Source organism: Pyrgilauda ruficollis, unplaced genomic scaffold (assembly GCF_017590135.1).
Source record: "Pyrgilauda ruficollis isolate IOZ18807 unplaced genomic scaffold, ASM1759013v1 scaffold11, whole genome shotgun sequence".
Classification (NCBI taxonomy): Eukaryota; Metazoa; Chordata; class Aves; order Passeriformes; family Passeridae; genus Pyrgilauda; species Pyrgilauda ruficollis.
Genome location: NW_024509210.1, coordinates 12,646,468 through 12,664,276, shown reverse-complemented (window position 1 = coordinate 12,664,276; position 17,809 = coordinate 12,646,468). Strand labels below are relative to the sequence as shown.

At 43.9% G+C, this 17,809-nt stretch overlaps 1 protein-coding gene across 1 annotated transcript in view; it reads right to left on the bottom strand.

Moving 5' to 3' along the window:
* Nucleotides 1–17,809, bottom strand: part of LOC121356851 — a 31,220-nt gene that overhangs the window by 2,513 nt on the left and 10,898 nt on the right. Inside the window, exons 3-8 of the mRNA XM_041473692.1 lie at nucleotides 10,617–10,778; nucleotides 7,921–8,107; nucleotides 6,974–7,128; nucleotides 5,616–5,642; nucleotides 4,057–4,175; nucleotides 134–253 (exon numbers count right to left, since the gene is read on the bottom strand). Of these exons, the coding sequence (XP_041329626.1) occupies nucleotides 157–253; nucleotides 4,057–4,175; nucleotides 5,616–5,642; nucleotides 6,974–7,128; nucleotides 7,921–8,107; nucleotides 10,617–10,778 (747 nt within the window). The 3' untranslated portion in view covers nucleotides 134–156. The remainder of the gene's footprint in view (nucleotides 1–133; nucleotides 254–4,056; nucleotides 4,176–5,615; nucleotides 5,643–6,973; nucleotides 7,129–7,920; nucleotides 8,108–10,616; nucleotides 10,779–17,809) is intronic.

Here is a 17,809-nt window from a genome sequence, read left to right as displayed (position 1 = left end):
AAATTGGACTTATTTCTGACTTTGCAAGCTGGAGTGTGTCTGGATGAAGGAACAGGACTGCCTCATTTTCGTGCCAAGAAGAGGTGAAAAACCCCAACCCACAAAGAAAGGCATGCTGCTTTACTTACTTTACCTTGCTCCATTTGCCTCAGGTTATCAGAAAGGCCATAAGTTTTCGTTCTTTGTATTTTGTCCCAGAACAATCATGGAGTTCCTCTCAGTTTTCCTCAGCTCTGAAGACATAATATCTGGCCTTAACAAATGGAAAAATACAAGTGAAGTTGACAGTGGCCAGAATGCACGGCTGTGTTATTAACATTAATATGCTATGCATATGTATTTAAGCTATACCCAATGCAGCTTCCCCCTCTCCAGTGTGAAATTCCCTAACAGATGCTGTCCAGACTTTTGTGGCAGCATTCAAAAAAAGAGTACAAGATGCAGCATTTGGCAGGGAGCCACATTGTAATGGATGGACACAAATATAATTTTGTTTGGAGCAACCAGTATTTTCTGCCTAGCTGGAAGACGGGGGATAGACTTGTGGCTGAACATCACACAGAAGTTAAAATTTCTGGCCTAAAATAGTAAGGAAATGAAGTGTTTTGAAGAACAATACTGTGCTAGGTCCTGTAGACTGTCTCCAGCTTAATTTTTTGAATGTTATTATATATGATTGAAACAAGTATAATACATCCTGTTTGGCTGAAATTACTTAGCTCAGGCCTCCAGGACTTATGACAGACAAACCTTTTGAAACTTTCTAGACACATCTTTAAAATAGGTTCCGTTTAAGAAAAAAAAGCTGTCATTTTTGGGATTTTTTAAAGCAATACTCAAAAGTTATTTACAGAAAATGAATAGCTAATAGCTATTTACTTCAAATATTCAATTTGAAAAATTTTCAACTCAAAGTCCTGACTAATGTCATGCAGAATCTTTATTTTGTGAACTACTATATTGTGTTTTTTAAAAATATTATACATTTTTATGTTCTGTTCTGCTCTCAGCTCTTTTACAACGGACCAGTCAATCTTCTGCCTTGATGTTCTTAATTCTTTGGTGGTTTCTCAACCCGGAGCACAGGACTGAGAATACCTTAGTATTAATCTTCCATGTGAAGAGCATCACTCAGATCTGAGTCTGAGGTTCTTGTGCCCTTTTCAACCTTTACTACACAATATTGAAGATGGGGTTTTGTAATGTTAGAACTGCACTGTCCTTGCTAGCTTACTTCACACTAACCACAAAGTAAGCATCATATGGCAGCAAGCTTTTGGTGGCTTCAAACTGAAACCATCATCTTTACCATGAAAAATACTGTATTTGAGGTTAGCTCGTTCCCAATGCATCTGCATTAAAGCTACAGCTCCCATAGATACCCAGGTGGGTGTATCTGCACTGGAATGTCAGGAGGGGATTGCCTACATTAGATCCTGCCATGGAAAGTGGAGGACCATGTGCTGCTTAAGTTCACAAAACTATAATGAAGTCAGTCATCAGTCTGTTCTGGTCCTCTGCACAGAATAGATGTTGCTTTGCAGGAGCAAATGTATTAGCAAGAAAAAGAAAATGAAATGAAAACCTGAGCCTATTTGAAACAATGTATGACAAACCACTGAGTCTTGTGCCAGTATGTTTATTTTGGCAGGCCTCCCCTCTCTCCTGCTAAAAGAAACTAAGCTCTCTCTGCTATGAGAATTCTTCTGTGGATGTTTAAAAAAAAAAAAAAAAAAAGAGAGACAGAAAAGAAAAACAAAACAACCACCCTGCAGCAGATCATTCATCATACACAGAGTAGGAGCATGAAAGGGGATTTGTTTCGACCTAGTTATAAAAACAAAGAGACTTTCTCTAATTGCCCAAATGACTCAAGTGGGACTGGGTGTCAAAAGCAACAAATCTCTGACTCCTTCAGAACTTATGTTAATACAAGGCACCAGGCTCCAGCCTGTTCCAGTGCAAGACCTGGAGCCCAAAAAAGCCCAGGTAAGCAAAAGCTGGCCAACTACATATGTCTGCATATACAAACAGGACCAGCAGCCAGGACAAACATGTTTCATAAATTATAACAAAGACAGTGGCTTTAAATGCTGAGAGTATCAGGGCTTCAAGGTTTGCTTTGCCAAGATTTGCAGGTGAGTGAGACTTTATTGCTTTACCATTCTGGTACTGCCACTGGAAGGGTCTCACTTTCCAGCAGCATTTGCTGGTCTGTCATTGTTCCACTAAGCCTAACTTTTTACTTCATAGGAGCCTGAGGGCAACTGCATATCCAAACTGCCACATGAACATGGTGGCCACCTTTTTCACACATCAGTGAAAAGGACAGGGTTTGTATTGCTGGGTTTGGGGTAAAAAGAGCAAGATCAAATACAGGTAGGGCTGGGGAATAAGAGCTAAAATGAAGAAGAAAAGGAAATAGAGGGAGATAAGGGGCATGAGTAGAGGGATGGGTTTTATATAGATATACGGGAGAAGAAAGTAGAAGAAAAGGCCATTCATCAGCTACTGGAAACAGCCTGCAAAAATCAGTGTACAAGAGCTCTGAAGATGCCTGGATACAGCCAGGCAAAAAACTGTCCACTTGGCATCTCATTGTACAGTTTTTCCATGACAGCCGTAGTTGACCATTCTAGGACACTAATTTCTAGGGATCTAGAATTTCTGCTAGGAGCCCTAATAAGGGCCGACCCTTCAGTGGAAATACATGAATTTAGGCAGCTGATGACCTAGCCTTCAATTCTTATGCAGAGACTGCTGGTGCCATCCTCTGTGCTGTGGAGATGGGGCAAGCAAAGAGTTACAGAGACAAAACTTTTCTGGAACCCAAATAAAAGTGCTGGTTCTATTCAGGTTTAGAGGGAAGGTTCACAGGAGTTTGTATTTTTACCCCAGCTGGTTCACCATCTATTTTAGATGGAACTGTTTGATCTCTCTCTGCTTTGTGTTTCTTTCAGTTTCCCAAACAATAGGAGGAAGCTCTCCTGTTACGTGTGCTTGGGCCCCAACCAACCTTTTCCCAGCTGGAAAAATCACTCCATGTATTACAGAGGATTTTTTTTTCCAGCTGTAATTATAAGATTTCCAGTTCCCTTATCCATTTTGTAAGGTAGGTACAGGCTGTCTTAAGGGGAACAATAGGACATTCCTGAGTGCTTAACCAACTGCTGTTTCCCCACCATCACCCCCTCTGAAACTGGAGGGGGACTTAGGCACATTTGAGCTGTTCCGCTGAAGGTTACTGAGACCTCAGCTGAAAAAACATACAGGGAGGTGCACAGCTCCACATAATGCTCCAGCTTTGGTGACTAAGATACCCAGGCTCTTCCTGTCACCTGATTACATACACAAACACTCCAAATTCACCAGACTAGCTGGGAGGACTTGGCAAGTGCACAGGGAATATCTGTGCAAGGGATAGCTGGCAGAACTGTCAGTTGGATGTGCACAACACAGTTTAAGAGGCCAAGCTACAACCAACCTGGTAGACAAACTTGCCCAAGGGAGCAGCATGGATCCCTTAATAGAAATAAGACCTCATACTTGACCCAAATATTCATCTACAGCAACAAACAGGTCCCACCCATAAGCAGCAAACTTCATCTCTTCTTCCTCTGACAAAACCATCCAGCTGATCCTGACTGTCCCATCCCAACACACATCACATACAATAAGGTCTGTTCCACTGGATGAAAGGTGGGAAAGTGGACAAAAGAGAACATTAATGCTGACTGCAATGCTTAGGAGGGAGAAGAAAGACAAATAACTAGGCTATAGAATGGCTCTGGCTAATTGTCATCATCCCCTTGGCCTGCTGGGGAGAAGCGCCCTATTTTAGGGACCCTAATGTTTCCATGATTCTCACACAGGTAACATCCAGCTGGGATCCTGGAGCATCTGAGCACTAAGGAAGCAAACACTACTGCTAGCCAGGACCAGCATATGCAATGGAAATAAGGTAAGGAATGGTCTTCTCTGCAGCAACAACCAGAGGTAAAGCTTCTACCACCTCCTCCCAACACTAAGTGAAAATCTCCTACAGCATTCGCTCACCTATACAGCTGTGGGCAGGACCTCTTCAGAGCAGCAGAGGACAGCCCCAGCTTGTTCTGGTTTGTCAACCGTGTCTTCCTCATAAGATCTCTCATTCTCCTCCAAGCATGGCTCTCACCCTAGGGAGCAAAAGGAAACCTCAACTTAAAAGACCAGAGGCAAGTTGCTAGCAGACTTCATCTGGTCAACACATGATTCTTTGGGGTACTCCAGGGTCGTGGGAAGAGGGAAGTTTCTTTATTTCAGACAGATAGGGTGCAGGGCCCACAAAACAATTTTTAACACTGCAATGATACCCAGTGGCCAGCCTGCACCTGTATAGGACAAGGAGACAGGATTGATGAACTCTGAGTAATGCCATCTTTTTCATATTTTATTTGGCAACATTTCTCTGCCTAGGATTCTGCTGTTCTTTCTGATTTAGGATTTCAGAGAGTGAGGTGCCATCACTTGTGAATGCTGAGTAGCTGCCTAAGGGCACGTTTTACCCTATTGTTATGCTGTGCTAAAGGAGAAGATTGGTTTGGTTTCCTACCTACTCACATGCATGCAGGGGGCCTTTACAACGAAACCCAAAAAAGCAGTTTTACTCTCTTATCCTTTCTATTAGGCCAGGTGCATTGGTATCAGCCTTTTTAAGGTGGTAGCTTTTGTGGAACATGAATTAGAAGAGATCAAGCCTTTGTTTCCCTGTCACTCAGCAAGCCACAGCTATTGGCCTTACATTTGAAATGCTAATAGAGATTATCAGGAGGTCAGGGAGTCTCAGGAGGCCATCTCTAATCTTTGGTCTCTCCAGGCTGGGCTTATCTGGACCCGTGAACTAAATGGAGCTATGAATCCAAAAATTAAATTTTTTTTCCAATATTATTTTAAATTTCCTAAAGTGATGACTGGAAAATCTGGGGAACAAAACAAAATTATCATATCCCAGAACTAGCATAACGGAGGGAAATTATTCCCATTTCAGTGAATTTCTCAAATCAATGTCACGTTCCTGACATTGTTCTGCCCTGTCCCGAGGTTCCTCCTCACTGTGTGCTGGTGCTGCTATGCCACCAGCAGAGCCATTACTACAGGAGTTGTGGCCACCTTGAGAGCACAACCTGGCAGCTGCCCAGCCACACTTACCAGCCCCAGCAATGCCTATTGCAATAGTTCTTGGGAATCTGCAAAGTTTTCAGTTCAAAACTTGAGATGAGGCCATGGCTCAGCTGAGAACTGCAACACCTGATTCAGTGCTATTGAGTTAATTGCACGTAAGCAAGACTGTTTACTCAAGGAAATAGCAAACCTCTGTGTTTACTGCTAGGATTAATGTGTGCTATGGAAGGGTTTTGAGGCCTCAGCAGTTAGTCCCTCGTTGTGCTGGTGATGTAGCAGACAAGCAAGCACTGCTGATACCGCAGAAAGCCTGAGCAGCTGATGCTCCTGTCGTCCATGAGAGTAAACCGGGGGTGAGTAAACCTCTTTTGTTCATACAATGGTGTGCACTACACGGGCTTACTCACTGATAATGTAGACACAAGTTAAATATATTCTGCAAAGGCAGTACGTACCGAGATGTTCTTGCTGACGTCCAGAGCCTAAGAACAAAAGGGAAATACACTGATAAATAACAAGACAGCGAGACCATCTTCCAGCGTTTGCAACAGACTAGGCTCTGTTCTCAGCTCTGCACTGGAACGTACTCATAGCCTAGGTCGAGTTCTTTATTTCTTTTTAGACTCAATCACTCACATGTGTGATAATCCCTTCTTTCTCCTTCCACCTCTCAGCTCTCTTTTGTATTTAAACTGCCAATTAATGTGTATAGTACCTAGTAGCCTGGGGATAAGCGTAACAGACAGAATTCCCATACAGTACAGAATTCCCATACAGTACCTGCACTGTAGGAATAAATGGGGCCTTTCATGTTCAGGATACAAAATGCAATACAAAGTGACAGTACAATACCAAGTTGTGGTTTAACAAGTGAGGATGAGGATTCAGTTTAAAGAGCATGGTTCTTTGCTCTGTGGTCCTGTGAAGTCATCAGAACTTCCCACATGCTTAAAATCCTCCGGAAGCTGGCTGGACACAAGGCAGAGCATAGAGCACCTTTCAGGCCTCAGCCTTAATTTCGGCTCTGAAGTTCATTGAAGTGTTTGTGACCTATCTGCAACTTAAGGGTGGAAATTTCATGAGTTCTTTCCCGTGAGAGACCTACTCCTTCCTCTTTCCTGTTTGCAGGGCTGGGAATACTCTGATTAGAGTCTCTGCTCTGGCATTTCAGCACTTCTTAACCCCACCGGAACATGAAAGTGCTGAGGCAGACACAAACAATGGGAAAGAAAGGGAGAAGAAAGCATTCATCCTCACTCCCTTGGACTTCAGTAACACAGATTTGCTGTAACATATTCCCTGGAACATGCTTTTGAGGACTGGAGCTAATTACATTGATATGCTGCCAGTCTGGTAATAAGTGTGGCCAGCTAAGGATTGATCCACTAAAATTTTAATTAGTGGCAATGAATACTTGATTAATCTCACTAGCATCAGTAGTGGAGATATTTATGACTGAGTCCACACAGAAAGTTTTATTTGGAGTTGGTGAGGACTAAACCTCATGCTGCTGTCTGCAGTGCTCCTCTCCCCTGCACCAGTGATCCATCTTGGTATAAAGATATAGATAAAGATAGATAGGATCTTTATAGATAAAGATCCTTTCTTGGCATAAAGATATAGTCCTTCTTCATTTAAGGTTGGGAGCAGAGAGACACAGACTGCCCCTGACCCTTGCTGGGTCCAGTTCCACTCAGTAGCTGACAAGGTTGGTTTCCTCTCCTGGCACCTCACTCTGATCTGCCTGAGCAGAACTTCTCTCTGCTTCTCCCATGGGTCCCACTCAGAGTCAGATTCCAAGCTAATCACTCACCTTTCTTACTGCAGGGTCCTTTGACAGAAAAGCCTGTCCCTCAACCATACTCCCAACTTCTCTGAACTCATTCTCCTTGTTGTTCCTATTGTTTGATGACTTCCTGAGCCCCACCATCGGCTGGCTCTTTCCTGATTCCAGATATCTCTCACTTCCTGCAATGAAATGCAAGGATTTATTTCTTAGCAGTGTCCTGCTAGGATGGCCTCTGGGCAGTGCTGGCAGCAAGTTATGACTTCAGATGGGATGAGAACCCTAAGGACTTAAACATGGGATAAGACCCCATGTGATCCCAAAGGCTCTGACTTAATCCTGAACGAAGTTGTTCTGTGTTTCACCAAGTATTAGAAACAAGGTTTGAAATAAACTGATCAGGCTTATTTAGTGAGCTAGTTCACATCTAACAGACTTTTCATCTGGTTTTATCATCAGTAGGCTGAGCCAAATGTTTCTCAGCCTTGTGGAAAAGTTGGTCTCTGGATCCAAGCTTTGCAGCTGGGGCTTATTTCCACTTGATCTGTAGAATGTCACCCTCCAGGAATGGATTCTGTGCCTACTTGAGAGGGTAGAAGACTAACAACAGGCATAAGGTTTTCCATCTTAGATCAAATCCTATCTTTCCTGGGTGGAGGGAGCTCCACTAATGGTCCCATTCAGGCATGCTAATTTTCCAAAAGACCTATTTTGTAATTCACTTGTCCTAATCTTTAAAGCCACAGCTATAAAGCAAAAACCCCTGATTCACACACATGAAGCAGCTAGTGTTAAAATCCTAAGTACAGACAGAGCAATTTAAATTGCTTCTCTTTGATTTCAGCTAGGGTTTAGTTCTACTAAAACCTTCCTCTGTTCCCAACTGTCTTTCCTTGGGAAAAGAAAGTGGCTGGTCAGCTTGTTTGACCAAGTGGTGGCAAACAGGAGGGCACGTTAGAGGTATTTGAACTCACCATTGCAGCTGCTCAGCTTCTCGGTGTTCGCTCCTATTTCTGGGATGATGGAAAGATCAGAAAGGTTTCCAGTCTGAACCAAGAGGCTGTGAGGTCTGCTCCTCCCAGCAAAATTTGTTTTCATGTCTTGATATGAGTTAAGGAAGATACTGGCAGCTCCACAGGAGCAATGCTGCAGAATGTATTCCTGTACCAGACAAAAAGAAAGTATGCAGGCTCTCAGGCTGCAACAATCCAAGGTAATGGGTGGTGCGACACTACAGAGAAATTGTAAACATTCCAGCCCAGGGATGTCCATCCTTGTCCTAGGACCCACCAGAACCCAGACAAATTATTTTATTCTCTAAAATGCTGAACAGCCTGTAGTTAGTAATACACAGCTTTCATGGTTTCATTAGCATTAACTTAAATTGCCTGATACTCAGTGTCTTTTCAGTTTGTTTCCCGGAAGGAATTGAATACGAGTTTCTAAACAGAGAGCTGCTCAGCTAAGGCATTAGTGTAAATAAACAGATCAGTTATAACAATGACTCATATTTTAAGATGTTATTTGTTTTGGAGCATGCACAGACAACAATATCTTGTATGTTTATTGATGGGATGCCACAGTTTTCTTGTGTGTTACCAGCCAGATGGACTGTATGTGGTATTTCAGTCAGTGTACTTCTGCTTTTGCTGGTGGGGTGAGGAAGGGGAGATCTTCTACCTTGCACAACCATGTTGCAGAAGAGTTTAGGAGGATAGGATGGAAGGAGAGCTTTATCCAGCTGAAGCAGAAAGGGAACCAAACAGTTTTCTAGTGTTGGAACCAGGACAGGCCAACACCAGTTTAGCACCTCTGGAGCCCCCAAACAACCGACAGTTTCAATGTCACTTCTCATCTGAATATGTTGTCACAGCAGTGTGGCACTTTGCATCATCAATACCTTTGGGAGATGCTTAGCAAATCTGATGAAAGATGCTGGTTTTGGCCCATGGTATTACAGGTTTCCCTGTAAAGAAAGGATGTGGAGCAGCAGTGTTCCCTTTGTGTTCCAGGATCAAAGCCATCATTTCAGTGGTGATGTCTGTGCACCTCTCAAGAACAGCATTGCGAGCACTGGTTATCTGCAATCCTTGTGACCAGCTCTTAATACCATGTTAACCCCATGTTTTGGGGGTTGTGTCTTCCCTAGCCATGCCTGGGACATGGAAACCTTTCATGCTCATAGTCTACATGGAGAGTGAACGTGGTTTCTAAAGGAGTCTTTGGATGCCCTCCAAATTGTGGATAGCAATCTTCATGTTTCATGGCAAATAGAGGTAGCAGTGCTCCTCTTCTATTCAGAGGCTATGACTGAGGAACAAAATGATGGAGAGCTGCTCAAATATAGGAGATCCAGGCACCACAGGATACCCGAGAGTGTCCAGTTTTTTAGACCACGCAGCAAGCACTGAATGTTACATCTGAGGATCCAACTCCCCACTGAACAGTATGAGACAAATGCATCTGAGAAGACACTGCTGAGAGACCTTCAGAAGTACCAAAAAGATCAAAGTTTCAAATATTTAAATGAAAGCACAGTGCCTTTTATTTCAGTGGGAGCTGCGGAGGGGGCATGTACACCAGATGATTTTGCAGCTTGGAAGAGTTACTTTGAGCAATGACTCACAGTTGTAAAGCTTCAGGAAATGTGTTAACGATTCCCAGGCTCTATGTAGGAGGCTGCATTCCTCTGAGTGTGAGAGATGGGTACATGGAAATGGCAAGCTACTCTGCTCTGCAACCTGACTCAGAACTTGGCTTTGGCTCTGAGGAGTCAGTCACCTACTACAGATCCAGTCCCAGCAGGTGGGAGAGCAGCACCAGGGGAAAAATGATGCTATCAGGAGAATAAAAGACTCACCACAGCACAGGTGGGAAGAAATAGCTGAGTGTGATAAACCCTTTATGTTCCTTTAGGGAGTGTTAAAATAAACAAAAAGGCAGGGGAGGGAAAAAGATGGACAATCTGGCATGATGACTGAAGAAGAGTTGGGGTATAGCTCAATGAAATATGCTGGGGCTAAAAAATGCTGATGGAAATGCTAGGAAGACCCTGAAATTATTTGCAAATTTCAGTGAGATTTTCCATCTAGCTCTGGCTGAAAAAATTACAAATGGGAACACTGAAATGGTTTCATGTCAGAGATTCTTCATCTGGCAGCTCAGGAGCACAGGAAGTGAAAGAAAGCATGGAGCTGGGTCATGGTATCTCTGCTTCTCTTTCCCCTTGTGTCTGTTTTGTGAAAAATTCTGGGATTTTGACAGTTTGAAACCAGAAGGAAATGAAAGATCTTATAATTCAAAACACAATTACTATGGAGCTCTGTGGATTTTGTTTTGACAGCATTGAGGAGAGGAGATGTGTTCTTGGGAAGTTTACAGCTGTAGCGAAGAAGTTAGTGACTTAGAGCAGGCCATTGCATGAGGTGAGAAGGGTGCTTTTTAACTCAAAAGAAGCAAGCACGTTTGGGAAACAAAACTGAATAAGAACAGAAACTCAAGCCCAGCCTCAGGAAACTGAACCCATTGTGGTGGGTAAGGCCTCCCTACCCAGCCCAGGCAGGTGTTGGATGTGGTAAATTGTCATCTTCCCGCACACAAAACTTTCTGTTTGGGCCTTGAATTTATTAAGATGTGTTACTCAATGGAAGATACTATGGTGTCTGCTTACCTCTTTTATCTGACTCATCTTCTGCTCTTTCTGCAAGCTGCACACTTGTTTTTGGAGATGCAGGTTGTGCTCCTGAAGCTGCCCAATCTTCTCAATCAGTTGGCAGATGTGTTCTAGGTATCCCAGACCAGATCCCAGAGCTTTGCTGTTACTTTGGTTCACCTGCAATGACAATGCATCTTGGACCATGGAGTAACAAGAGAGCAATTCTTACTAGGAGCTGAGAGCCCTATGTACTCCTTACAGTCATGTCCTGTGATAAAGTCAGGCTTGCTCTTGCAAGGGGCTTTGATCATACCAATACCAGATTTGAGCTACAGCATCACTTGCTGAAGCTCTTTTCTGGATTACTCAGCAATTTCCACTGTCAGAGGGAGTCCTCTGGCTGCTCACAGGCTGATGCAGAGGAAAACCTCATGACAGCCTGTTTCTAGTCCCACCTCCCAGGCTAATTTTTGTCTTTTACTGGCATCACAAACAAATATGGTTCAACTGTATGCAATGGATGGCTGGAACTAGTATGGCTCTCTTAGCCCACAATCCTCAGTGCAAGTCACACTTATGTGTACTGAAGCTGGGCTTAGCTCCTACCCAAAGGCATGTATCTGCAGGTTGCATTGATTTGCTGACTTGTTACCACCTTGAGGGTACACTTTTTCTGCTGTACTCTGGCCCTCATCACTGGTGTGTCTGTGAGAGAAACGTACTTGAATCAAGCTGCCAAAGTGAAAGAACATCTTTCCACTAGTCTCTAGTAGATCCCAGCTTACATCCCTGCTGCTACTTTCACAGTCTTGAAGAGATGCCTGAAGAAAGTTTGCAGGAGCAACTTTGCTGTCTGGCTGTGGAAGGATAATCTCTACAACCGATTTCTCTTCACCCAGGACCTGACAGAGTCTCACTGCTGCTCAACCAAGGGCAATGCTGGAGACAAGAGAGTAATCCTATGGCAGAAGAAAAGCTATGATGCTTCCCAGCCTCCTGCTCTGCACCTCACCATTTCTGGTGCCAAGACCTCCCCATGCACAGCGAGTGTCCTCCCCTGTGCCGTGATCAGACTGTGTCAAACGTGCTGCTAACAAACACATGCAGGGACTCACTTCCACCTTGGCGCTGCCTGTTGATGTGCGTGTGATATCAGTGAGTAAAATAAGCCTCGATCTTTACAAAAGCAGTGCTCTAAGTTTATCTTACTTCAAAAAATAAGTTCCCTCTACAAAAGCAGGAAGCTTACTCTGTCTCCTTTCCCACAACAATCTACATTTTTGGGGAAATGCCAGCCCTGGGACTCTTCCTGTCTTTTCATTATGTCAGAAAGCTCATGGTGTGTTCAAAAATAATCAGCATTAGGATTTACTTTTTTTTTAAACAAATGATGATACAACAATATTTATAAACAGGTATTATTAAATCCAGATGCTTTTGTGTCTGAAGTTGGGACAGAGATTGTTGACTCCAAGTCAAGCAGTCATTCATTTCATGACTTTTATCTTCTTCTCAGGCAGAGCCTGCAAGAAGTGGTGGCAAGACAAAAGTTACTCAGCCGTAAAACAGAGAATTTACTGTGGCTGTGCAGTGGGAAGGGGCACAGCCCCAGGACTGAAAGGGAGAACAAAGCCTATGTTGTATCTGGTGGGAAAAGCTTGAATCAAAAGCACTATAATCAACGTATCTAAAAGCAGCTAAGGATTTGGGGGTGCCCAGCTTGAGAAGCATAATTTTCAGAAAGTACATGGGTATCAGCTTCTGAAAATTTGACCATTTCGAGCTGTCTCAAAATGAACAGCCATTTTCTGTACACTGGTCCAACAGACAGTCAGAAGTTCCTTATTACCTCTGAAAATATAGGCTTTCTGCCACACTGTACCTCTTTTTGCACACCTAGCAACTCCCCTTCCTGCTAGTATGCTACTGCATGACTGCTGGCATGTCTGTACTGCCCTAAGGAGACACTGAGCCAAATCCAACCCATTATAGCAGTGGAAGCACAAAAGGAGTCTACAAGGGACAGACAAGGTCATGGAGAAGAGGGTAAAGTAAAACATTTGGCTCTTAGATTGGAGAAAAAGAATGAAGCATTTGACTGTGACCTCTTCCACTTTAAGACCCTCTTTTTGCTCCATATTTGTCCTGTGCTTAATGTTGTACAGTCCTGCTTCATGTCTGTGTCTGCTGGGTTTGTAGGGCAAAATGAGCAGGGGGAGGAGAGAAGAAGGTCCTGGTTTTCCATGCTCTGTGTCTAGGGCTGAAGGCTCTGGAAAGCAAAGGTGTGTTTGGGACGAGCATGGAAAAAAACTGGCTTTTAGCAAAAGTTAGAGAGAATCTCTAACTCCTGAGAGTAAATACAGGTGCCCAGAAAATGAGAGGGAAAAGTTGTAGAGTAGTTGCTCCAGGTCTTGGGGCAAGGTGGATCTACCCCTGTAGAGGACCTAAACCAGACTGGACTCAATAGGCTGAAGATCCCTGTTTCACAGCCAGCCTTCAGAGGCTGCTTAGGGCAGTCTGGGCTACCTAATAACAAATGAATTTGCATTTTATTGAAGTAATCTCAGAAAGCACAAATCAGGCAGAGCCTCCAGTGCTTGCACACTTCTGCAGGGCCAGCCTCCTCTGTGGTCAGAATGCAATGGTAAAAACTTTTAGGGGTGTGCTTCACCCTGCCACAGGGTTGGTTAGGATTAGGATTGCTCAGATACGGCAAGTGCTCCACAGAGAATATTTGTGTAATTTACCTGGTTGTCCCCAAAACAATTGCACAGAGAGAGTCTCTCTAGGAACCCTTCAAAGACTTTGTTTTTTCATAGACTGGAAATACCTAAAGACCCTTAGCTATCTTTTGGTGATGCCAAGTGCAGCATAGACTCTGGTCTGTCATGTTCTGGTCTAAATATTTTCCTCTCAGCATGTGAGACAGTTTCATGAGAAGTGAAGAGTCAGCAACCACAAGAAAACTGCAAACATTTTCCAGGATGACTCTTCCATTCTCTGTCCTCCTGGCTGAAGCTTCATGACTGAAATTTGTCCTACTCTCCACATGGTAATTGTCAAATAGTGTTGGAACAAAAGCTGTGTGCCTGTTTTTGAGATGATGAAGCCTATGAAGAAGGAAAAATATCTTGCCTACTTTTCTGTAAGGTGAAGATGTGGAGGATCATAAAGACACAATTTATGACTCACATGGTTAAAGCTTCTCTAGGAAAGTAAGAATGTAATGTATAAATACATGCCAGATTTTGCTTTTAGGCATGAGACTGAGCCAGACCCTCATCTGGAAGGAACAGAGTTAAAGGCTCCCAGTTATGCTATGCTGAGTTACTCACATTATGGTTTTTTGACCCTGAGGAGTTAAGATGCAGTACATTGACTGGACACCTGTGTAACCAAAGAGGGATCTCTGCCCTTGTCAGTGCTCACCTGACTAAGTTTTGGGCACAGGTTTTCAGTATGTGTGTCCCTGGCAATAAACCACAACAGCTGTGCTGGCCCACAGATTTCTTAGGAAGCTTAAAAATACAGGATCAGCATCTGCACTGGGAACTCTGGCTTATCTAGAGCCCTCTAGTCAATATTTTGATTGGCGTAAATCATATCTTTTCCTCTGTGGCTACACAGCTCACAGAGGTGGGAGCCTGTCCTCTTGTCTCTGGGGAATATTGTGCTCACTGCAGCATCTGATCACTACAAAGATTTGAAGTCCAGTGGGAGCTGCAAGAGTGAGAGTTGCTTTCAAGTCTCTTGTCCAACTGATGTATAATCAAAATCTGTATGTCTGATCATCTGGCCAGCACTTTGCCCAGCCTCATTTCGTTACTTGGATGCATGTGATGTGCTTTTCTGCAATTGGGCTCAATGGAGAACTGTCCTGGGCTGGACCTGGCAGCACGAGCTGAAGATGATGGGCAGTTTGCAGGGGAAGCTTTTCTTTGTTCAGAAAAATGCTCACTGATGTACCTTAGGTTTCTGTGCTTCACACAATGCTCTTCACTTTTCTTTTGCATAGTTTTGGGTTATACTAGGCTGCATCCTGCCATACATCCCTCACTGCGAGCATAGCTGGTGCAGGCAGCACGGTCACTGTGCCACCCGACAGGGAACAACGTAATTTCAACCCTCCCATCCCGGACCCAGAGCAACCAATTAGTGACACCACAGGCTGAGCGGGAAGCATTTGTCACTGGTAGCTGACAGCACCAAAAGGCTTGTGAATAACAGGAAAGAGAGGGATCGTGCTGTGTATTTCTGACGGCTCCACCCTGCTGTCCAGGAGGGGCTGTGCTTGCTGATAGCTTCTGGTTTCCCCTGAGTGGCACGCACAGGCGAGGGGCCTGACCATCATAGGTACCCCTATCCTTCCCCTGAACTGTACCACTCTGTAGAGAAACATTTTGACTGCTTTGGCCCAGGACAAATAGCACTGCATGAATAATGATTTTTTTTTCACTTAATGATGACAGTGCTCCCATCCTTTTTCTTCTAGGAGTATGGGCTGGGCTGACTTTAAATGTAAACTGTATAGAGTGTGAGGAAGTGTTTGTAAAGCAAAAGCATCAAAAGCTATGTATCTTCAAACTTCAAGCTTAAAAGGAAATGCTTTTATTTAGGCTTCAAAGTTGTTTCTCTTGTTGTTTGACAGCTTCCATTTTCTTTCATCTTTCAAAATGTAGGCCAATTTCAAAATAACAACACTTCAAAACAAAAGATCAGAAAGATTTGTCTAAAAATGCTGCACTGAAATGATTTGATGTATATTTTCAGCCAAAGCCATTCACCAACTGAATCCAAGTGGTCAAAACATTTGGTCATTTCCAGTCTCTCTTTTTCAGCATTTTCCTTCCTGTTCTCTTGGAAGTGGCCTCAGCAGTGAGGGATGGTCAGGAGGACATCAAGGGACAACTTCATCCAGAGACTGAATCCTTGTTTGGCTGTGGTGAGCCAGTAAGCACAGTTGGCACTGCCACAGTCAGCTGAGCTGGGGAAACTCAACTGCTCTTCTGTTACTTGAAAGTTCCCAAAACCATCAGTAGAACTGAGGAAGATGGTGTCACTTATAACTAAATAATGCTCTCACTGAGCATTAGCTATAAGCCAGTGTAAGCACTTTTGCATTTCTATCAACATTAATTTAATGCAGCAGGAATTTATTTGATGGAGCAATTTGGTTTGCCATGTTCTTGCCAAGCAGGGTAGGAATACACTGTGCTGGCCTGCTTTCTTTCAGGCAACAGTGATTCATTTCTAGGGATATCTTAGTCCCTCAGAAGACAACAGGCCATAGCAGAGATTGGTTTCTAAGTACCATTTGTGTCTTGGACAGGTTACAGGCAAATGTGAAAACCACAGAGAAAGCCTGGAGCAGAGCCTCAGATGGGATGAACCGAGATGCATCTGTCAGCTGTATGGTCAAATGATCATCTGGACCTCACTTCTGAACAGGTCTCTGTTGTATGACAGTGAGGACAGGTCAGCCTGCTATAAGCTTGGTGAGGGCAGAGGACTCTGCATCTGCCAGAGGCTGTCCTGCTGCTCTGAGGCACACAGAGCAGCAGCTGCTGCAGAGCTGTGCAGCAGCCCATGGGCATTTCTTTTCCCAGTCAACTTCGGTGCTACCTGGCATCCCAGCAGTTTGAGGAGTGCTGCTCTTGAGATACATCAGCCTGGGGGTGTGCTGTGAAGAGGGGCAAACTTCCCCAGCATCTAGGTCACAGCTGTATTTACACAGCTCAGAAAACAAAGAAAAGTGCTCTAGGGCACAGGGCTTTAGCACTCAGCCAGTGAGGATATTAAAAAGGAGGGGAGATAAGCCACCAAGAGCTTAATTTCCTCTTCAGCTTCTTTCTAATTTATTCTCTTGTTTATTTAAATGCTCTGCTTTGGTAAACTGAGGATCCATTTCACTAAGAATTTAAAGGAATTTCACAGGCATACAGGAGCTGTCAGACAAGACCAAATCTGGGTGCAAACTCTGCAGAGTGCAAGAGAGAATTTAGGTAACTTTTTATGAAGTCTCCTTATGGTCAGATTCTGCTGCTGTCATCCTTTCTTGGACTCTCTGTCAAATGGCCAGATCTGTTTGGGATCAGTGCAAATTAGACATCTGTCTTCTGCCATGTGTGAGATAGCTCTGGGGAGGAAAACACTGCTCAGATAGGTTGTGTGTTGCTTGTACTGCCTTGATATGCAATGTTAGCAGAGATAAGACATCTCTGACCTTCCTCACTGCTCAAGAGGATTTGGCATGCTGGAAAGGAAGTCCAATGCCCGATTGTTCAGGGCAGTGAGGTCATGGTTAAATTATTTGCACAGCACACATCACTTGTTACTTGGCTTCCTCCCACCCATCTCCAATTCCAATTCATCACTATTACCACAATAAGCACCGCCCAAAAAAAATCCCCGCTAGGCACCATTTGATGCTTTTGTGTGTTTGTGACCCTCTTCACCTAGTCTGCCGTTCTCCTTTTTCTTTCCCTTTGCTCATGGGGCTCTTTGGTCTGTCTCTCTGTCAAGAATCAGCTCCCCACTGAGATCTTTGCTTTGCTGGTTCCCAGAACCCACCGCAGTGTGCAGGCAAGGCAGTGATCTGTCCTCACTTCAGCAGCATGAGGCTTCAGGCAAAGAACTGGGGGGAGCTCTTAACAGCACCTACTATGGGAGAAGGTGCACAGAAGGGCTTTTTATTCTCTTGCCAGTGGCACAAGGTACCCAGCAAGGGGAAAGAGAGGGAGTAAGGAGTGGCACAACCTGCTGAAATTAGGTCTTTGCAGTTTGGTCCATCACAGCTACGTTGGCAAGTTAAAACAGCATCTCCAGCTCCAGCCCGACAAAAATCTGAATTTGTGAATTAGCTCCCTGCTTGTGCATTATTTGAGACAATTGACTCAACAGGGCACAACAGGCCTGGACAGAAATGAATTAACCCTTAGACAAGTTCTTTGCAAACTTCAGTGTCCCAAAAGCAAGCCAGCTATTCCCAGAGAGAGGAATAACCTGGTCTTGAAAATAAACCTATGTTCTGACCCCCACCCCGTGTATCAGAGAATGATTACTTAACTTCATAACCTTCATTTTTGAGACCAGAATCAAGTCTATCTTCTCACCTAGAGCTTTTAGAAACACTAGATCTCAATGAGTCATTTTTTGTCCTTTCCCAGACCTGATATTTACGAATTATTTCAGAATTTTACTGGTATGAA